Source organism: Ochotona curzoniae, unplaced genomic scaffold (genome assembly GCF_017591425.1).
Source record: "Ochotona curzoniae isolate NIBS_2020 unplaced genomic scaffold, NIBS_Ocur_1.0 scaffold_4701, whole genome shotgun sequence".
Taxonomy (NCBI): domain Eukaryota; kingdom Metazoa; phylum Chordata; class Mammalia; order Lagomorpha; family Ochotonidae; genus Ochotona; species Ochotona curzoniae.
Genome location: NW_024467122.1, coordinates 48403966 through 48426894, shown reverse-complemented (window position 1 = coordinate 48426894; position 22929 = coordinate 48403966). Strand labels below are relative to the sequence as shown.

The 22929-nt window shown below is 42.2% G+C and overlaps 1 protein-coding gene across 2 annotated transcripts in view; it reads left to right on the top strand.

Moving 5' to 3' along the window:
- The window catches only part of GPR176 (G protein-coupled receptor 176), a 103154-nt gene extending 80948 nt beyond the window's left edge, over positions 1 to 22206 (top strand). Inside the window, exons 2-4 of one of the 2 annotated variants that reach the window (XM_040969708.1) lie at positions 13830 to 13885; positions 14240 to 14433; positions 20957 to 22206. In XM_040969708.1, the coding sequence (XP_040825642.1) occupies positions 13830 to 13885; positions 14240 to 14433; positions 20957 to 22079 (1373 nt within the window). In that variant the 3' untranslated portion in view covers positions 22080 to 22206. Of the gene's footprint in view, positions 1 to 13829; positions 13886 to 14180; positions 14434 to 20956 lie in introns of both variants that reach the window. The other variant, XM_040969707.1, reaches the window with a different exon arrangement.
- The last annotated feature ends 723 nt before the right edge of the window (positions 22207 to 22929 follow it).

Sequence of the window (22929 nt, the reverse complement as noted above, 5' to 3'; positions counted from 1 at the left end):
ACATGATTTTTCCTTTCCGATGGCATAATTATAGTTCCTGGAACAGAGGGAGTATGGGAACGAAGTGCATGAGTATTCCATCCAGTACACTAATTAGAATGTAGAATTATGCATGGTTGCTGAATACATCTCTCCCAAGCTGCCCCCAATGCTATATGTTGCTGTGTGTTGGCCACAGGAGGCAGTAAACATTCAGTTTGTTGACTGGAGAAGTCAGGTGCCATCCATAAGATACACCAACCCAATTGAGTACACAAACCATTCTGATGATTCTGGTGAAGTTACTCTTTATTTATTCATTTAATGAGGTCTTTAGGAAGCAACTCCTAGATATAAAAACAAGTTTGGTGCAATTGAAGGTTGTCAGAGTTTTTAGGGACAGTTCTTTTCAAACCTCATAATCTTAGGTTAGTGGAGAAATGGTAGGCTAATCGCAGCACGGATGATGCAGAAGATATGGATCCTGCCTTAGGGATTGCTGGACCAGAGTGGTAGATGTGAAGAATTTTGGTGAAATGGCTTGTGTAGCACATATTTATGGTAGTGAATTATTTTTGCTTCCCCTCAGTTGGGCATACCTTGTTTGGATGCTGACCCAAAGGGAACATAAAGACATAATTGAATTACTCATATTCTTTTCCCTGGAGACTTTCCTCAAGTGCCTGTTATCTTAATCTATTTTCTCTTCCTACAAGGCAGTTTTGGAGGCCAGAAGGCCAGGAGCAAGGCTTAATTAATTAATTAATTAATTAATTAAATTTTTATTAATTACATTGCATTATGTGACACTGTTTCATAGGCTCTGGGATTCCCCCAACTCCTCCCTGTATCCTCCCTCCATGGTGGATTCCTCCACCTTGTTGCAGTATTACAGTTCAAATTCAGTCAAGATTCTTACTTTGCAAACATATACCAAGCATAGAGTTCAGCATCTTATTGTCCAGATCAATTCAACGGTTTCTTGGGGAGACCATCTCTAGTCTGAAGGTAGAGCTGGCAGAATATTATCTCGATCAATTAAAATTCACAACATAACATCAACAACAGTTTACAACATTATGGAATTAATTGACATGGTATTGAGTAACAAATATGTTTTAAAAAGCAAGTTCTTAATCACATCCTTTGACTACTTCATTAACATTTCAGTTTTAGTTTATACACAGAACCATCTGCTATACACCTTAAAATGATTATAGGGTACTATTCAGCTGTCTATTGTCTATTTTCATTTTAGTATTTAGCATTTTATAGTGTTGAAGCATAATTTTGCTGAACTTGGCAGATTTTAGGATAGTCTAAACTGGCTTATAACTCTAACAAGGCATATGTCAACAGTTGAAAAGCATAACAGTTTTAGGAGGGGTGTGCAGAGAAATCTTAAATACCTTAGTGAAGAGTAACTAATCTTTGTGTCCTACCTGGTAAGGTATGTGTGAGTCCACGCTGACCATTTCCTGTCTGATTCTAAGCTTTCCTTGTTGTTCTCTGTCTATCTATTCTAATGTGTGTGTGTGTGTGTGTGTGTGTGTGTGTGTGTATGTGTATGTGTGTGTGTGTGTGTAATTGCAAGAGAGGGTGGGGATCCAGAGTTGGAATTAAGTAAGGACCAGAGAAAGTTCCTCTCCCGATTCCCGAAGGAAGCTTGCTGTTCTTCTGTTTCTGCGGACCGCTCAGGGCTCCTGGCTGTTGTTCCAATGACCTTGGAACCTGCGAGGAAGGATTTGGGCTTCTTCCATCCCATGTGGTAGATCCAAACAGAGGTGGATGACCTCAGAATTCTTGGCCTCTGAAGGCACTCCAATTCCCTGTGGTCTCCTTGGCAGTTGGGATGTAGTCCTTGGTGAGGATCTGGGAGTCTCCAGGGTCTGGCTACAAGCCTCCTCCTGTCCACCTGAAGAGCAAGGCTTTAGCATCTGCTCAGCTTCTGGTGAGGGCCTTGTGTGGCTTCAGCTTGTGGCAGGAAGCAGAGAGTAAGTGGGTAAATATTGAAGAGAAGGATGTATGTGAGACAGGTAAGTGCCAGACTTGCTTTGTCATAATAACTCACACTCACAATAACCAATTTCACAAGTGCGAGAACTCACTTCCCCAAGAAATCATTAATCATCCTAAAGACCAGTCACCTCTTAAGGACACCAACACCTCTTGACCATTACATTGTGGAAGAAGGCCTCAAAACTAGTTTGGTGGTGATACAGAATTTCAAGCCAGAGAAACCATCGAGTAGGCAATGAAACTTTTGATTATTAATGGGTTTCAATGCTGTCGTAGTTAAATGGGGCAAGTGACTCTGAGATCCAGGGAATAACAATACCTTTCAGGAAGATGAATAGACTTAATGAGAGAGCTGGAGAATAAGGTATCTTGTGAAGCAATGAAAATTTTCTAGTTGATTTATATGGAAAAAAAAAATTTAAGCCATTGAAAAAAGATGGAGTTACCAACTCCAGTCTCTATTTGTCTTAACTTCTTTGTGTGTATCTTGCTGGATGGTGAAAGATGGGAGGGACTGATTTCAGGAACCTTGTGACTGTGGTAAGAGAGCCAAAGGGTCAGATTTGGCTGTGGTTCCTGAGCTCTTCCTGTGTTGATTGAACTAAACAGACTGCCTTGCCTTTGGGGATATCATTAACATTAAAACATGTGAGCATTAGTTGTAGACTCGCCTGAAACCTTTTTTTGTGGCCCCACTGGAGCTGACCAGGCAAGGCTATTGTTGGAGTTTCTTTATATAATTCTTATGCATTACAAAAGTGAATCCTATTCATATTTTATTTGAATTACTCATTGGGAACAAATTTTCTGAACATTAACTATCCAAGGTTAGATTGGAGATATATATATTTCATAAGATGCTTTTCATTCAAAGCAATTATTTTTAAATTCATCATGAATTTTAATTAATTTTCTACGTAGTTTCCTACTGTTAATTTAGTTCCTGCTTAATTTGAACTTTCTGTATCATCTCAGAAAAAAACCTCTGGAATAAAAAAAATGACAACTAAAATAACATAGTTTTCTCCTTAGTAGAGTTGGGGAGAAATAGATGGTTTAATCACAAGCTACAGGAAACTGACACTTCATTAGTAAGAAAAAGCTTCAGCTTTTTAGACTGGGGAGGAAGAGCAAATTGTATTTGCAACCATCGGGTGCACCTTTTGTGTAACTGCTGGTTTCTGCCCATATTCTTGTTGTCAACTATAATTCTGATACCAGAGCAAGGAAAAAAAAATACTTTTTGCGGAACCAGCACTGACTGTCTGAATAGTTGATAGATTTATTTGCATAGGTTAAAGGGGAAGTTTTTTGAAAAACTAAGGAGAGGGAATTGTTTTTAGGATTCTTCAGACTTTTCTTCAGAAGTGTGAACTTTGAAACTCAGTTGTTTGGTGTGAGTGTCCCTCGCCCCTAAGGGTCCTCAGGGCCACACAGCCCAGCAGTATCTGAGCTTTCCAGGTGCGGTTGATCTTCTTCACACAAAGGAGTGCTCTTTTGTTACCTTGTCTTTGCTTCACTCTCAACTGTGTTCTCTCTGACTGTTGTAGAAGAGAGTTCCTTTTAAAGGTTTTACTTGGAAAGCAAATTTAAGGATCCAGAAAAATCTAACCAGGTTAAATCGAAGAGTTCAGTGAATTTAATGGTTGGATTTTGCTATGGTTTGATCCTGGCTTCTCCAAAGTTTAGAGTGGTGGTGGGATTGGGGGTGGTGCTGGGTGCATTTGCAGGTGATTAGGTCATGATGCCTCCTCTCTTGGGGACAAGAATGAGGTTTTATAAAAGCCGCTTCCTGTGCTGTGGTTTGCATATCCTTCTACCTTCTGTCACATGAGGACTCAGCTTTCCTCCCTTCTGAAGGATGGAGCAGCAAGGTGTCTCCTTAGAGGCAGAGGGCAGCCCTCAGCAGACAGCTGAAACTGCCAGTGCCTTGATTTGGACTTCTGGCCTCCAGAACTGTGAGAAAGTTTCTGTTCTTTATAAACTGCCCTCTGTGATACTCTGTTACAGCAGAATAATTGACCTGAAACAAATCACTTCCTTCCATCAGAATATCATGGTTTGGGGTTGTTAAGTGAGAGGGGAGGGGTTAAAGGGTGGAGTGCGACCAGAAATCTTGTCTTAAGCAAAGAGTATTATATATTGCTTGGAAATTTGAATTTACATTTTTCCTTAATGGCCATAGGGAGCTGTTGAATGTTTTTGATGAAATCAACTAAACTGATGTAAATCTTTGCTTGTTTTTTTAAAAATTTGATGTAATTGATCAGTTACTTTTTGTCTCCTGATTATTTATTTATGTACTTATGTATGAATAAATAAATAATAATTCTTTTTAGGAGATTATTATTCTTTATTATTTGAAATTGCAGCTTTTTAAAAACAATGATTTGAGTGGTAAGGAAGGGGAGAGATGCATAGCGAGATCCCCATCTGTTCATTTCTCAATGCCTGTCTTAACATCTAGAGCAGGACCCAATCCAAAAATCCCAGAATTTACGATGAACAACAGCATCAAGGAATAGGTCCAGGGCCTTGTCCCATTTTGCCCCAACCATTAGTAATTCTGGGTGCACAAGACCTTTTACCTACCTTCATATTGTACTCTCTCTTTTTAAAACTCTTAAAAATTATTATTATTTTAGATGATGTTTACATAGTTAATCAGGGTGGGAAGGATCTTGCATTAGGGAGAAGTGAGTGTGATCATTGTTTCCAAACTTTCTATTTCTTTTTCTCATTTCTGGAGGGAGGGGAGAGATACGGGGATAGGTCATACCCAGCCCCACAACATCCCAGTAACCGAGGATGGGGAAAAGTCACCCAATGTCAACCCAGAGTCACAATGTGGTACATGCTCTCAAGATCCTGCCCAGGTGGATGCGATAGTTCCAAAAAGCTGTGGATCTCACTGATCTATGGATGAGGAATCCCTTCCAAAGTCCACTAACTGATACAGTTGACCTTAGAGTCTCCATTCACCCAGATACTTGCTGTCATTGTTTGGCTGGGGTAGTTGTCCAACTTGTTCTGTTCTACTTCCTCTGCAACGGAGCTAGATGTCCTCTGCAGGCCCCAGTGGACTATCATGTCCTCTATGTTCATCATGGCCCACTGTCCAGAGGTCCAGCCTTTATGCTGAAGAGGACCAGTTCTCATAGGTGTATTCATGGACCCAGACAAGGTGACCTGGGCCCCACCAGACCTCAGTCCTGGGGCTCATGAACATGGCACACTCCTGCAGGTAAGCCCAAGAAGCCAGGCTGGGTGATCTGAGCCCCACTGAGGCCTCCACTCTTGGAGCTCTTGGACCCAGCACATATCGTGCAGATAGGCCCAAGGGCCTGGGCCATGCAACACAGGACCTTTTGGACCCTCCACCCCTGGAGCTCATGGACCTGATCCCTATCATGAAGGTGGGACCTAGGACTTGGTCCAGGAGACCCAAGCCCCACCAAACCCCTGCCTTTAGGGCTCATGGATTCAACAACCACCATGCAAGTGAACCTCAGGACATGGACCAGGTGACCCAAACCCCGCTAAACGCCCCACCCCTAGGGCTCACAGATCTAACACCCACCTCTCAGGCAGGCCAAAGGGCCGCTCAATCCCTGGGACTCACAGACTTGACTCCTCAGACTAGCATGGCTCATCTCACCTTGGCATCCACCAGCAGGTGCTTCAGCCTAGTTTGATGCATCCTGCTCCCAGTTCCAGCTTATGCTAGTTGGTGCTGCAGCCTAGTCTTGCCCAGTCAGCTCCCCATCCTGGCTCCAGTGTGAGCTGGCTGGTGTTATGTTCTGACCCGGTCCCTCCTAAATCCCATCCTGTTTCTCAAATCTGCCAGTGAATGTTATAAACTGGCCCACCCTGGCCCTCCCCGAGACCTGACCCACATGTATGCCATGGGTACTGTAACCTGGCCTGATTTAGGCTATTCCTTGTGTTGGTTCTTGCACTTACCTGGAGGGACTACAACCTGACAATGGAGTTCACCAAGCTCATTTATCTGGTCTCCTCCCAGTGGCAAATCTTGCACACACCGATGGTTCTTTGGTCCAGGTTGACTTTGTCCTGGCAGGAATGGTGTCCCTGCCCAACTGGCCCACGTTCTTTCCAGTTTTTACTGTTGAGTGTTGCAGCCCAGCCACAACTGGTCCATGCACAGACACAGCTCTCACATGGTTCAGCTTTCACATTGGCCTATGCTATGCCAACTCTGACTCTCACTAGTACCAATAGGTGCCAGCCTAGCCTAGTCTGGTACTCCCCAAACCCAGTCCACACCCATGCAGGGAGAGATTGCAACCATGTCCAGCCCAGTACAATGCCTTAATTCTGGCTCTCATACTCACCAGTAGGAATTCCAGCTCAGCTAAGGAGTCCCCTTAGCTCCCCAGCCAGGCCTATTCCCAGTCGTAGATCCTGTGCATGCCGTATGCCAACGGAGATTGCTTTCCCACATGGGTGAGCCCACATACTCCCCCACAGATTCTACCTCCAGACTTGATTCTCTCTCATGTATTTATCGGCTTCATGGCTCAGTCTGATAGTACCAGTTCCATTTTCAGAGACTTGCTGTTGGGTTCCCTCTTCTAACTCTTCAAATAGAGGGACTTTGTCCATGGAAGTCCCAGAGAAGCCATTCCTCACCTGGAGATGAACCATCAGGTCCTTGCTTGTCCCCACCTGTGACATCTCCAGATTCCCTGTAACTCCACACTCCCAAGTTCCCAGAATGCACTGCCAGGCAGCCTGAGGGCTTCACCCAGCACCATTGGCACTCAGGTAGCCTGTCCATTAAACCATGCCTCAATCACACTGAAATAAATCAGAACAATGTCTTCAGGGATTCATTTAATTCCCAGTAGTGGTGCTTAAAAACGTGACACCCCTCCATTTGATTAAAATTCTCAGTTGGTTAGTCTGTGAGCTTAAATGCACAAAAGGGCTTAGTGGCTAATTATTGGGAAGATGGCATGTAAAGATTAATGTTTTGAAAGTTTTAAAAATCAAATATAATCATTGTTTTATTACATGTAACACATCCTTGGCCAGACACCATTAAGTTTTTTCATTATAATAATCTGTTAGTGGTTTCAAGCTGCTTAGCTAATTGAATTTAAAGTACTCCTCAGGCACTCATCATTACTTGGAGGTTTTAAATCTTTTCTTAATGAAACGATATCAAGACCATTGATTTCATTTTTAATTTTCTTGACCCTCTGAGGTTTTAAAATTCACTCTGGAGCTTTATTAAGATGTATCATGTTGGTGTGTTGTTGGAAGGTTTTGGTGGGGCCCTGTGTGAATGTTTTCTATTAGAAAACTTTATAGACTTGGAAGAACAGTTGTCTATCTGGAGAAGAGGCCTCTTTGATATGAAAGCTCTCATCTGCTTCGAGTTGAGGCCAGACTTTGAAGGAATGAGCAATCCTTGCAGCAACTCCTGCCTTCTTGCTGGAGAAAAGAGACCTCAGGCAGGTCACTGCCCTGAGGTGACAATGAGAAGGAGAAAACTTTGCCTGCTAACTTAACTTTTCTCATAATGATCCTCCAACCATATTGTCTTTTATTTGTACTGAAAGTGCGGCAAAGCATTAGGTGTGTGCATGGCTAGTCCCTTGGAACACTTCCACACTAGGGAATACAGCTGCTTACAGAAAAACCACCTCTGCAAACTATGAACTCAGTATTAAACATTAAAAATGGTTTATGGACGACCATTATAGAGATCCAATAGACCCAACAAATGACAAAACGAACCCTTCTAGAACTAGGTACATGAGAATAAAGAAATGAAGGAAACAAAAGGCATCCAAAAAAATCTTTACAAATTATAGAAAGAATGAAAGATATAAGCAAATAACTAGGCACAGAGAATAAAGAATACACCATTTAAGTTGGACCTAAATACGTTTTTAAAGTATTTATTTATTTTTATTGGAAAGTTAGATATAAAATGAGAAGGAGAGACAGAGAAGATCTTTTGTCTGTTGATTCACTTGCCAAGGGGCTGCAATGGCCAGAGCTGTGCCAATAGAAAGCCAGGATTCTAGAGCTTCTTCCTGATCTCCCACATGGGTGCAGGGTCCCGAGGTTTTGGGATATACTCAACTTCTTTCCCAGGCCACAAACAGGGAGTTGGATGAAAAGCAGGGCTGCCAGCATTAGAACCAGTGCCTTTATGGGATCCCAGCACATTCAAGGAGAATACTTGAGCCAGCCCCCAAATACATTTTTTTAAAAAAATATATGGTTTGAATACATCCAGATGGATTGAACCTGCAATATGGAAATTGCACCTGAGAAATACCTAGTTTACAGAGGATAAATAGTTAGAAAATATAAGTGATTAAGAGTGTAGTCGAATGTGTGATTTTGTTGAAGTTAGGAAAACATAAATCCTAGGATTGATAAAACACACAAAGTTATAAGAATTTTGGTGAAACCTCAGAAATTGTAGCAAGTGTGTGACAAAACCAACTTTCTCATTGCTACTTGTAGAGGATCATGTGCAGTGTATGAGTATATTAAAACTGCATGGCCTGGAGCCAGTGTGTTTGTTTAACTGGTTAATCTCCACCTCCAAGTATTAGCATCCCATAGGGGGGCAGTTCATGTCCTGATTGCTCCACTTTCATCCAGCTCCCTGCTTGTGGCCTGGGAAAGCCACAAAGCTCAATGTCTTGGGATCCTGCACCCTCGTGGAAGACCCGGAAGAATCTCCTGGCTCCTGGCGTTGGCTCAGCTCAGCTCCAGCCATTGTGGCCACTTGGGGAGTGAACCAGTGGACAGAAGATCTTTGCTTATCTCTCTTTTCTGTATATCTGACTTTCCAATAACAATAAATATATATTTTTAAAAAACACATAGTCCCGGGCCCGGCGCGGTGGCGCAAGTGGTTAAAGGTCCTCGCCTTGCACGCCCGGGATCCCATATGGGCACTGGTTCTAATCCCGGCAGCCCCGCTTCCCTTCCAGCTCCCTGCCTGTGGCCTGGGAAAGCAGCAGAGGACGAACCAAAGCTTTGGGACCCTGTACCCGCGTGGGAGACCCGGAAGAGGCTCCTGGCTTCGGATCGGCATAGTATCGGCCCGTTGCGCTCACTTGGGGAGTGAATCATCGGACGGAAGATCTTCCTCTCTCTCTCTCCTCTCTGTATATCCGCCTTTCCAATAAAAAAATAATAAAAATAAATCTTAAAAAAAAAACACATAGTCCTTTGGACCAAGAAATTATGCTTCTAAGAATTTCTTCTAAGCATTTCTCCTTAACCAATATTGTTCAGTTTACAAAGATCTATGCTTATAAGGATTTTGATCTAAGTATTATGTACAAGAGAAATATCAGGAATAGTATGTAGTAGAGAAATCAGAAATATCAGAAACAAGTTAAAAGTCCAGTAACAGTCAGTAAACAAATTAGAGTATAACCAGAAAAGCGCTATTTCTTTTGGGTGGTTGTTAAAATGACAATATATGTTACTCAATGAAAACCAAGAAAAATAGGAAAAGGGAACAAAAAACAAATGGGAAAAGAGCAAAGAGCTAGAAGATATGTGGATTGTAATTATTCAGTCATGTCAAAAATTAAATTAGAGGCAAATAGTTTAAATATAACAGACAGAGTGTCAGATCAACTAATAAAGCAAAGACCAGTTATATGATATCTCTGAGAAATTCACTTTAAATATGAAGACACGCCAAAAGACATTCCTATATTACCTGGCAGATTAATAGAAGCATTTCCTAATATTCCCTTTATGTAATTCATGTACCCCAAGAGATTTTATGCTTGGATGCCTTTTTGACTGCAAGCTAAAGCTCACAGAAGACATTTGAAGAATCCACTGTACATAAGTAGTTGGCCGTTCTTCTTTTTTTCTGTATTACCAGGTTACTATTACTTTGACTGTCCGCTTCCATCACATGCTGTTGTCTGAATGTAAAAGTTCCTTTGTAATCTTTCCAACCCTTGTAGGTTCACTTTAGCTTCCTTCAGGTCAATTCATCTTCTTAGGCTTCTATTTGTAATTTAATATTTTTTTGTTTATATTAGCTTTTCTAAAGTTTCAGGTTTCAGAATGTTCTGAGTAATATGTTACCCTGTAAATCATGATGGTGACTCTTTTCACTGCTTTTAGTGTCTCAGGGAAGATGGTAGCTTTTAAATCTATTTTCCTAGGAGGATTCTCAGAGACACACCATTGTCCAAGACTGTTTTGGAGTACCTTTTTCATTCTGATTAGGAGTCTATTCAACACACCAGTACCATTGCTTTCAAACATGCAAAGCCTCTAACCCAGATAAAAGGTTTAACCACAGCCAAAATTTGCATAAGTAATATTTAGTTGGAAAAAAGTTAACTGAGTGGTCTTTCATTATCAATGGAGCACTACCTGTAAGTTGTGGTTAATGTGTCTTTCATGTTAGTTGTTTTTGGCTATCAAGTATACTGTGAAAAGGGAAATCTTTACTTGCATTTTAGTTAGGAAAAATGGTTGAGTAGACTTGTTCCAGTGCCATTACTCTAGCTGTATGAAATATGTTGCTGTGTTTACTTCAGCATTTAAAAGTCTAATGGGAATACCCGGTAGGAAGAATGTATACAGAGCTTGGATCATTCCTAAGGAAAGTGAAGTGATTTTGAGCACATTCTCTAAAGTAAAAGGTAGTTGGAGTTTGAATGCCTGGTTCCTTAAATATATACTGAGCTATTCTTGGATTGTCCTGTAAACCCTAGGAGGATCTAAAGTGCTATTGAGACTAAATCATCAAAACAGTCAGTTTTCTTGCTTTGATATATGTATATTTGTGTGTGAGAATGCTTATATATGTATTTACATGTATGCACACATTTTTGAAATGTGTGGCTAATCAGATGTTGGGTGTGTATGTTCCTCTTCTGATATTTTGGTACACTTCAGGTTCTTGGATTCAAATGAGTCTGTTTTAAATGGAGAGAGGGAGCAGTCCTGCAGAGAATGGAAGCTAGCTTCATTGCTAGCTTCAGATTCTTAGCACAGGGATTTAGTTTCTGATTCTGAGTCTTACCTAGATGGAGATATAATGTAATTTTTTAACATCCTCAGATTTTTTCAGTAAAAATTCATTGAAGACATGTTTTCTCATTTCCAAGTGTAACATGGCATTCATTATATCACCGATATGGTTTCTAACATATCTGGTACTCTGTCGTACAATCAGAATACCTTGACCTCAAATTATTATTTCAGTCCATATGTTGCTAAAATGTGATCTTTTACCAAGAAAAAGTACAGTAACACTGCATGTATGCTATGGTAATGAGAAAAAAAGTTGCTTGGGAGAGAGTGTGAGAGTAGTAATGAACATTATTACCAAACAGTTCACTTTTCCAAACAAGCTTCCAATGGAAGGCCTCTGGCCCACAGTCTGCCTTCTCTTTCACTATGAATTTTCCTATTCTATTATTAAGCTGTTTTATTCAGCATAATCTACCAAACCATGAAGATTTTTTTTCCTTCATGCACTTTAATTGGTTGAGGCACAAACAATAATCTATGTTTTTTTTTAACAAGAAAGAGAATTTTGCATTATCTCTGCATGATGCACCAATTTTCTTATAGTCTCTTCTGCAATAACATTTCACTAATATTCTGGTCCATAGGTGGATTCAACAAAGCAAGAAAAACAGGAAGAAAGGCAGTGAAAATCAAACTTACATGGGATAGGAGGAATTGCACACTGACTGGCTACTGTGTACACAGGATACAATGACAGAAAAAAACAAACCCTAAAGGACTTGACTTATAACAAGGAAGGATCTTCTTTATGGGAAGTTCCTCCCCTGATCTTAACCACCAAAGATATCAAGATACGTCCATTGTCATCATCGAAGATTTCTTCAAGTGGGTTATTTCCTTAATGAAGTAATGATTAGATTGTAAGTCCTGGTTGTAAAGCTTCAGTGAGGAAATATGCTTCACCCAGACTCAGATCTGTGCTGTATTAAAAGGACAGAGGTGGAGTGAGGGAAGAGAAATCCAAAACCACTGACGCTTGAAATATATCATCATTTGACTTACATTGGCGGAAAATTTGAAGCGGTGTCAGCATAAGTAACCATTACACAGAATAAATTTGTGCATGTATGCTCATAGTCAGCATATCAATGTAAAGAACAAGACGTAGAAAGTCTCCTGGAAGCAAATGGCTTACATGCATAAATGTAGGGGCCCTTTTGTTTTTGTTTTAAACCTTGCCTGATACTTAATGGGCAGCCACAGAACACTGAGTTTGAAGAAGTGCAGAGGCCACTTCTTGCCATGACCCTGGCTGTACCTTTGCCCTGCTGTCCTCTTGCTCTGCATGGTCACCTTTTTCACCATGTGGCACAGTTGTCAGCTCACTTGAGGAGGAGGCATTCTCTGAGCATGTGCATGGGAGGGAGCAGTACCACTGGGACATGACTATCTTACATGATAAAAGTGTGCCTGTGGCGTAGACTGCCCAGTGTACCTGAAAGCAAGGCCCTATGAGAGCCCTGTGGGGGCAGAACTGTGGACTCTGGAAGTGGTGTTCCTGAGACTTTAACGTGAGCTCATCTGTCCTGGGGTACTTGTGACAACAGTGGGTTCCTAGTCCCTACCTATTGACTATGATTCAGTTTGTCTAGAGTATTCATTCAGATGGTTAGTGATTTAGTGATTCTGCTGATTTAAATTACCTTTATACCTTGACATAACATACAGAAAGGATTTAATTTTCCACAGAGAGTTTTGGCAACTGTTTATTCAGCAAATCTTTACAAAATGCTTATTCTTGTACCACATATTGAGTTGGGCGTGAAGTTATTTTAGGGAACAAGATTGATGTGGCTTTTGTCCTCATGTAATCAAGATAAAAAATAAACCATAATTATGATAAGAGCTATCAAGGGCACACACAGTACAACATTGTATAATGTAGAAAGAATTAGTGAGTTTTTAAAAAAGTAAAATGATTAAATAAGGCCTTTTGGAAGAAGCAACACTGGAACCAAGACCTGGATTAAAAGGAACCAAACATATCAAGAATGTTCTAAACAGAGTTTAAAAATGTGTGCCAAGGCACCGAAGCAGGCTTAACTGATTTGTTTCAAAACTAGAAAAAAAATGTCAGAGCGAGTGACTTGTACCCAGGTCAGCAGGTAAGTCTGAGAAGAGACAGATAGGCACCAGGTTACAGAGGCCTTTGAAGACACCACAGTGAGACATAATTGAAAGGGCTTGAGGAATCAGAGAAATAGAAACAAGAGTGGATTTTAGAGGAGAGGCTTACTTTGGCACATGAAGTGAGTACTCTAACCTAAGAACAAGAAAAGAGAGAGGAAGAGGAGGAGGGAGGGGGAGAGAGAGAGAGAGAGAGAGAACACCTTGTGGAGAAGTCTTGGAGCAGCCAGGGGTTGGCAGAAGTGAAAGGGAGCAGGAAGACTAGGAAATTGGAAGCCACAAGAGGAGAATGCTCAGAGATGGTTGATTGTGCCAGTTGTGGTAACGATTTCAGGACCGTGCTGTCCAGTGCAGTGGAGCTCACTGGAAATGTGGCTTTTGCAAACTTGAGAGGTGCTGAAAGAGTAAAGTAAAATGGACACTGGACTTTGAAGTCTTGACACAAAAGCAGAAATGAAAAATATCTCATTAATAATTTTAAGTGATAATTACATGCTAAAATGATATTTTGGATATACTGGTTTAAGTGACATATATTGTTACTAAAGCTTCAACTGTCTTTTAGTTTAATACTTAAAAATATAGGTATCAAATAATTTTAAATTATGTCCATGGATTGTGCCATTTTTGTGCCACAGGGTTTGGCAACATGGATGTCATTAGCCTACTTGCTAAGAGTAGACTGCTTGACATTATATAATGCCTGGAAAAATACTTAAACACTGATGAGACTGAGTCATCATCATTACAATATCTTTAAGCCTAAAATTAAATAACATCCCCACTAGTATTTCTTTTACATTTTGTAGTATGTTAAAGTATTTTAATAACTTCACATAAATTGACAATATAACATCAGTTTTAAATCCTTTGAATTCAACATTTGAAATCTTATATGTGGCTTTAAAATATTTTTAATCTGTATTTTCTTTCTTTGTCCTTTTTATTTAAATTATGTTGTTATTTTATTTCTTTGCATACCTGGCCAGGAAACTTCACGGTGTTATGGTCAACTTGCCGCACAACCGTGTTCAAATCTGTTACCAACAGGTTCATTAAAAACCTGGCCTGCTCGGGTATCTGCGCCAGTCTGGTGTGCGTGCCCTTCGACATCATCCTCAGCACCAGTCCTCACTGTTGCTGGTGGATCTACACCATGTTTTTCTGCAAGGTCGTGAAATTCCTGCACAAAGTCTTCTGCTCCGTGACAATCCTCAGCTTCCCTGCCATTGCTTTGGACAGGTAAGATCAGTAGCCACAAGTTCCATTTTTGAAAGCGCATTGAAGAAATTAGCACCGTGAAGAAATGATGAATAGTCAGTGTTCCATGCGCTGTGTTTATTCTGCCTGTGATCCACAGAAAAACTATGGCTACCCAAAACAGATGCATCACAAAGGAGAGTTGATTTTAACAGCTGTGACAGGAAGTAGGATCATTGAGAAGAGACCCGAGGGTGAGGTTACAGGATGAGGATGGGGACAGAGCTGCAGGATCCTGGTGCTGCTTCAGCTTGGTTGGAATTAGTGTTTACATTGCAGTTTGTAGTAGATTTCTCATCTGATTGATAACTGCAATCAAGGCTCTTTTATACAGGATGAGAACATTTGTGGAGATGCGAGGGATGTAGTGGTTATTTTATAAATGGGCTATTTGGGCCTGACCAGGTCACAGCAGAATTCTTCTGGTAGATTTATTTCTGAGGCATCACGTGCTGGTGGTGGTGGTACCACCTGCTTTTTCTTCCTGTCCTCTTTGAAAAGCAAAGTTACATAGAGAAAAAGAAGGAAAGACAGAAAGGGAGAGGTTCCATCCACTGGTTCACTCCTCAAATAACCACAAAGGTTGGAGGTGGGCCAGTCCAAAGCCTGGAGCCAGGAGCTTCTTCTAGGTCTCCCATGTGGGTAGAGGGGCCCAAGGACTTTGGCCATCCTCCAATACTTGCTCAGGCACATTAGCAGGGAGCTGGATGGGAAGTGGAGCACAGTCCAAGGTGGTCCATGGTTCCCAGGAAGGACACCAACGCCACCAGTTTAAGTCTTACCTGTGTGCTCCTCCTTGTCCTCATTTAAAGAATGGTAATTTTGAAATGACTCTTAAATCTTAGTTATTACCATTGGAAAGAATATGGTCAAATGTGTTCCAGTAAGATGTGACAATTTCAGCAATCAGTAGTTCCTTCCTTTTCCTTTGTTGTTAGCACTTCATGAGTACAATTTAGATAACACTACATTTGAGAGAACAGAATTAAATAGGCAAACAAGAAATGAAAAGTATTTCGTGTCTATGAATTGCTTTTGACCTCAAGATTTACAGAGGTGACATGTTGTAGAAGAGAAAGTGATGTTTGTTCTGACTTTTGTTGTTTTTCTTAAAATTTAAGTAAGTTTTAAGTGAATTCAAAATCCTTAAATCCCTTGTCTGTTCAAAACAGGCTTAATACACTAGCGATCTGTGGGGAGTATACCTGGCATCCCTTCCACCCCTCAGGCCTGGAACACTGATTGCATCGCCTGCCCATGTTGCTTGCATGAAGAGATGCAGCGTCCCAGACAGCCCTTGGCAGCTGGGTGAAGTCACTGCATTTGGGGCTGAGAACTCAAGAGTCAGAAGTCTTGTTTTGAGACCTGCTTCATAGCTCTTACCTAGGCAATTTTAGCCTTGGTTCCTCAGCTATAAGAATTAAATGTGGGGCTGGTGTCATGGTGCAGTAGGCTAAACCTCCTCCTTGTGGTGCTGGCATCCGATATGGGTGCTGGTTTGTGTCCCAACTGCTCCACTGCCGATCAGCTCCTAGCCTATGGCCTGGAAAGCAGCAGAGTATGGCCGAACATTACATGTTACATCCACATAAGAGATCTAGAAATAAGCTCTTAGCTCCCAGCTTCAGTTCAGCCTTGCTCCCCTGTTGCGGCTATTAGGGAGTGAATCAGCAGATGAAAGCCATTCTGTCTTTATCTTTCCTTCTCTCTGTAAAATCTGCCTTTCATATAAAGTAAGTAAATCTTTTAAAAAAGAATGATTATATGACTTATTTATGGCATGCACTAGAATAGACCCTACCAATATATTCCTCTTTCTCTTAAAATCCTTTCCAGTTAGTGTATCCATCCTTAGATTTATTCTCTACAGACCCTTTACTGTAAGGTCTCGTTGGGAACCATTCCTGCTCTGTAGAAGAATTAGAATCTCACTATTTACAGGGACAGTCAAGAAAGGTGACAAAATCAAGGGACAAAGTCAAGGGCCAGGTTGGGGGTTGTGATTCATGGAGAGTGAGTTCCAGTTACCATTCTTAGGGCTCAGCCACTTATTAGTCACAGGAAACAGTTGGTTTGGGGGTGTCTTGTTCTAGAGGACAGGACTTTCTGTTTTCAATGAGGAAAATGCAAAAATGAAAAAATTTTGGATTTTTAAAATGTTTTCAATTAGTTTTTGTTCAAAAAGTATGCTATGGATTACCGAATTTTCTTTAACATGCTGAGTATGTGCCATATGATGCCAATTTACTATGACTGCTCTATGGTGAATATCCTGTTTCTTCCTTCAATTGCCCAACAAGAGATCTTTGACTATCTGGGAAGTATCATTGAAAAGGACTGGAGTTTAACAGTGAATAAAATCAGAGTTCTTTTTTGGGGTCCACACTCTCGTGGATGCTGTGATGCAGTTTGTGTCCCCGGCTCATATCCTTCCAGCCATTGCACATGCAACCTGCTGTGGTGCTGTGTTGTCCTCAGGTTTGCATTCTGAATTTTTATTTTCTTTAGTTTGGAGGTGTAATTTGCATATTACAAAATTCATCAAATTACTGTGCACACAAGTCAGTAAGTTTTAGCATGTTTATAGGGTTGTATAGCCATTACTTTAATGTAATTACAGAACATTTCCATAACCTGGGGTCACCCTCAGATCCATTTACTGTCACTCTACAGCATCATCCCCAGTCCTTGGCAATCTCTCATCCATTTTCTTTACATGTTTTTTTTTTCTTTTTTTTTTTAAAGATTTATTTTTATTATTTTGTTATTGGAAAGGCGGATGTACAGAGAGGAGAGACAGAGAGGAAGATCTTCCATCCGATGATTCACTCCCCAAGTGAGCGCAACGGGTCGATACTACGCCGATCCGAAGCCAGGAGCCTCTTCCGGGTCTCCCACGCGGGTGCAGGTTCCCAAAGCTTTGGGCCGTCCTCGACTGCTTTCCCAGGCCACAAGCAGGGAGCTGGAAGGGAAGCGGGGCTGCCGGGATTAGAACCGGCGCCCATATGGGATCCCGGGCGTGCAAGGCGAGGACCTTTAACCACTTGCGCCACCGCGCCGGGCCCTACATGTTTTTTTTTCTTTGAATATTCCATACAAATGCATTTTCATTGTCCTATTGAATCTAACCTCGTTCATGTAGCATGTTTTTAAGGTTCATCCATGTTATAGCATATTAGCAGTGCTTCATTAAAAAAAGATTTATTTTATCCTTTTGAAAAGTACAGCAACACACACAGAAACAGGAAAAGCAGAGAGAGATATGTATAGAGAGATATCTTTCTTTTGCTAGTTTGCTCCCCAAATGACTGTAGTGGCTGGGGCTGGACCAGGCCAAAGCCAGGAGCTTCATCCAGGTCTTCTATATGGTGCAGGGGCCCTAGGCCTGGATCGTCTTTGGCTGTTTGCTCAGGGAGCTGGATTGAAAGTAAAGCAGCCAGGACTAGAACCAGAGCCCATATGGAATGCCAGCATTGCAGGTGGAGTCTTTTTAAAAATTATTTTAATTATTTTTAAAATTATTTTATGCCCTGATGTGGGGCATGCTCCAAGGGCACTGCTCAAGTGGTTTTGATAGTTCAACAGTTCTGAATTACTGCCAGTCTCGCCATCCAAGCATGATGAAATCTCTCCAGAATCCATCGGCTGACATAGTCCACCTCAGAGTCTCTGTTTGCCCAGATTTTCACTGCCAACTCTTGGCAGGGTAGTTTATTGATTTATTCTGTCCTCTGTCCTCTGCTGTGGTACCAGATGTCCTTGCAGGTGGTGTCTTAATCCATTGTACCACAACACTGGCCTCATTTTTTTAATGGCCAAATAATATTCTGCTTCAGGAGCAGTCCACATTTTGTTTTTCTCATTTACTGTCTGATGAACATTTGAGCTGTTTTCTCTGTTTGAATATTTTAAACAATACTGCTATGAATCCTGAAGGTGTGTTAAGAATTGGATTCAGCAACACTGGGAACACATTATTCTGAACAGCTTGGTGTTTTACCTGGAAGCAATGCAATAATCCCTGTTGTTTATTGCTGGGTCATCAATCTTAGACAAGAAATAAGCAAACAATAAAAATCCTTACTTCTTTTCCTTATTTTCTTTGCCATTATTAATGCAAAAAGGTAAAGAAGTCATTTTACAGAAAAGCAAGACTGGTAGACTCTTATTTTATTATTGAATGACACAGTTCTTGCAAGTAGAAATGCAGTGCACATGAAGAAGGGAAGACAAGCAAAATGTTTGTTCTTTTGCAGCCATTGATTTCATGGTCCCCAAGTCAGCAATATGATTGGGAGGCCACCTTCACTTCCTGTTTCATCTTTAAATGTGCACACTAAGACAATTGTTTATGTTGAGCCTGTGCACTTGCGTTGCAGCCTGTTTCCCAATGCATAATAGTATTGGAAATTAATGGAAGCCTGAGTTTGTCATGTGTCATTACACAAGGTAATCTGTCAGTGGGCTCCTAGACATGAATTCATGGATGGGGTGGGGCCATAACATACTTAGAAAATTGTTACTAGAAAAGTTTAGCCATAGTTAGACACCCCAAATTATGAGAATGTCATCACTTAGTAAGCATTTCTTTCTTTTGTTCTTCCTTCAGAAGAAATCTAGAATGCATGTCACCATGCTGTATGCTTCCCTGATCATCTGTGCTTTCTGTTGTCTTTGAGTCACAGCTCCTTCTGCCTGGAACCTGTTCCCCCAGTGTGTTCCCCTGCCAGACTCCTCCACAGTGATGCCTGCTCTTTGATATTTTCCCAGGTAGCTTGAGATGCTCCCTGCCCTGCATCCCGTTGGTGTCTGCTTCCAGTAGAGCTATCATTTCTTTGCTGATGGTGATTGTATGTGTCTTTCTCTCTGTTGGGTTTGGAGATGTTCCTATCTGTCTTTTCATCTTTGTAAACCAAGGCCTGGTACAGCACCTGGCTCCTGGTGTCCAGGGACTCTTGTTAAAGGAAGTTATACATACTTGACTGACCCTGTGGATGAGTGAAGGTCAGTGGAGTTGAGAGGTCAAGCCCAGCAATACCTGATTGCACTGATGAGGGTTCAGCTCAGTGAGGAAATGGATCATATCTGGGATGGCAGCTGTGAGCTGGGGTCTCAGGCAGTACTAGGTTCTCAGATCACTAGTGGCATTGAAGCAAAGTACTTCAGAGCTCTGTATTGGCAATTAGAAAGTGATCAAATGAAAGCTTGGAGGAAAAAAGAAACTCATTTGATTTTAACAGAAATTTAATAGCATAGGCATCTCAGACATATCAATTGCTTTTGGAGTACTGAGTGATTAATATGGCAGTAATTATAAAATTAACTATGAATTAAAATTATTAACTTGTTCACTTATAATACAGGGCTATTCCTTGCTGTTTTGGCAAGGTATTATTTTTCTTCTTTTTTATTTAGATGCTGTTTACATAGTTGGAAAGGGTAGGAAGGATCAAGGGTTAGGGAAAAGTAGGTGTGATCATTGTTTCCAAATTTTCAATTTCTCCTTCCTGTTTCCGGGGGATGGGGACAGTGATAAGGGAAGAAGCCATGCCCAGCCTTCCAACTGTTCCAGTATCCTGGGATAGGGAATGGTCACCCAATATCAATGTGGCACATGCCTCAAGGGTTCTGCCCAGGTGGTTTCGATAGTTCTGAAATGCTGTCACTCTCTCAGATTCAAGAATGAGGAAACCCTTCCAATGTCCATTGGCTGACATAGTAGAACTTAATCTTCATTCACCCAGATATTTGCTGTCATCACTTGCCTGGGGTACTTGTCCAACTTTTTCTATTCTCTTTCCTTCACTGTGGAAGCAGATGTCTTCAGCAGGCCCCAAGGTGCTGCCATAACCTCCATGTGCATCAGGGCCTGATGTCCACTGCTCCATCTCTTCCACTGAGCAGGACCAGTTCTTGCAGGCAGGCCCAAGGACCTGGTCCAGGTGACCCGGCCCTGTCAGACCCCCAACCCTGGTACTCACGGATCTGTCATCCACAGGCTCCTAGCTTTGGATTGGCTCTCCTCTGATCATTGCAGCCATTTGGGGGATGAATCCAGAGAAATCTGCCTTTCAAATAAAAACAAATAATTTTTTAAAAGAAGACAAAACAAAAAGGCAAAAGGTACAATCAATGTAAAAGAGGAAATGTAAGTTTGAAAAGCCTATAAGTACTATATGAAATCAGAAAAATAAAAAATTCTTAGGAAGTCCCAATATTATTTTTCAAAAATATAGTCTAGGATGTTGTGCATTGTTTGGTAGTCTAAAGTCCTCAAAATTAAGGTCTGGCTTCCTGGATCTGTCCCCTCCCCTCCCCTCAGTGGTTCCTTCTATTTTGTGCCTCCCATCCTTTCTCCCAACCCCCCAAAATTTTTTGACTTATTTTTCCCTTCTCACCTACTTTTGGTAGGGTAGATCCCCTGGTTGGAAGAGTATTTCCTTCCGTGAAATTAGAGTGTGTTTGTGTGTGTGTGTGTGTCTGTGTGTGTGTGTGTATCTTGCAGGTACTATTCTGTTCTCTATCCACTGGAGAGGAAGATATCTGATGCCAAGTCCCGTGAACTGGTGATATATATCTGGGCCCACGCGGTGGTGGCCAGTGTCCCGGTGTTTGCAGTGACCAATGTGGCTGACATCTATGCCATGTCCACTTGCACGGAAGTCTGGAGCAACTCCCTGGGCCACCTGGTCTATGTCCTCATCTACAACATCACCACAGTCATTGTGCCTGTGGCTGTGGTCTTCCTTTTCCTGATCCTGATCCGACGGGCCCTCAGTGCCAGCCAGAAGAAAAAGGTCATCATAGCTGCCTTGCGGACCCCGCAGAACACCATCTCCATCCCCTATGCCTCCCAGCGTGAGGCTGAACTGCACGCCACACTGCTGTCCATGGTGATGGTCTTCATCTTGTGTAGCGTGCCTTATGCCACCCTCGTGGTCTATCAGACCGTGCTCAATGTTCCCAACACTTCTGTCTTCTTGCTGCTCACTGCTATTTGGCTGCCCAAAGTCTCTCTGCTGGCGAACCCCGTGCTCTTTCTTACCGTGAACAAATCTGTTCGCAAGTGCTTGATGGGGACCTTGGTGCAGTTGCACCACCGCTACAGCCGCCGGAATGTAGTTAGCACGGGGAGCAGCATGCCCGATGCCAGCCTGGAACCCAGCATGCGGTCGGGCAGCCAGCTCCTAGAGATGTTCCATATCGGGCAGCAGGAAATCTTTAAGTCTACAGAGGAAGAGGAAGAGAGTGAAGCCAAATATGCCAGCTCAGCTGACATCCAAGCCAAGGAAATGCTCCCTGGCTGCCTAGACCGAGAGCAGGGGCCACGGTTTGTACCCTTGGCCCCACCCCCAGGAGTGGTGGACTCTACATCCCAGGTGGCACCAATAGGTGCTATGGATCCTGAGATATTTCCTGAGAAGTATTCCCTGCAGTTTGGCTTTGGGCCTTTTGAGCTGCCTCCTCAGTGGCTCTCGGAGAGCCGGCACAGCAAGAAGAGACTGCTCCCACCACTGGGGAACACCCCAGAAGAGCTAATCCAGACGAAGATACCCAGGGTGGGCAGGGTGGAGCGGAAGATGACCAGAAACAACAAAGTGAGCATCTTCCCCAAGGTAGACTCCTAGCCAGGACTATGGAACCCTGGAAGAAGCCGGGAGGCTTGTGTTCTTGTCTCTTGCCCATTCCCTCTCCCTACCCCAACACACACAGTCTGGCCCTACAGTTTGTGTGATCTATTCACAGCTATCAGCCACTCCAGTTGATCCTCTTGTGTGACCCTACATCTTCTGATGGAAGGAAATTCCGTATCACATTAGATGTGCTCTTTTGGAAGGAGTGCTCTCTGTGTCCCAGCTCATACCTCTCTGAGGGGGTGAAAACTGGAGTTTGGAGATGGTCTGGAATGGGTACTCCAGAGACATATTATGGAGATTGCTCACTCCTCCAGGCACCACAGAGAACAGAGAGAAGCATGTCCATAAACGAAAATGGAGCAGAGGCACTGGAAGGGAAGCCTAGGGTAACTACAGAGTGAGGTGGTCACAAAGAGGAGGCCCATTTGGCTAACTTTCAAATTGGAAAGCATTTTATGTTGACAGGACAGGCACCTGACACCATTTACTGGAACCCCCCAGTTATACATTTGGTACTTCTCTTGATGCCGTTCTTCCTCTTTCACAGGGACATAGGAAAAGGCTGGCTCTTCCACCTCTGTTTGACACATGTGCTAGTAGATGTGCCCAGGGAGGAGTTCTTGGTTTCCCTGATATTCTCTTGGTATCTCCAAGCTCTTAAAGATGCATTTGTATCCCCAATCAGTGTCAGTGTTGAGTGGGAGGCCCTGCAGCCCTCCACTGTGTCTTATCTCTTTGTGTGTTTTCTCAACGAGTCAGAGAAGGTTAGAGGTGCAGAAGCATTTTGGTTTGTTCTGCCTGCCATTACATGAAATGTGCTACCTATCCATCACTATGAATG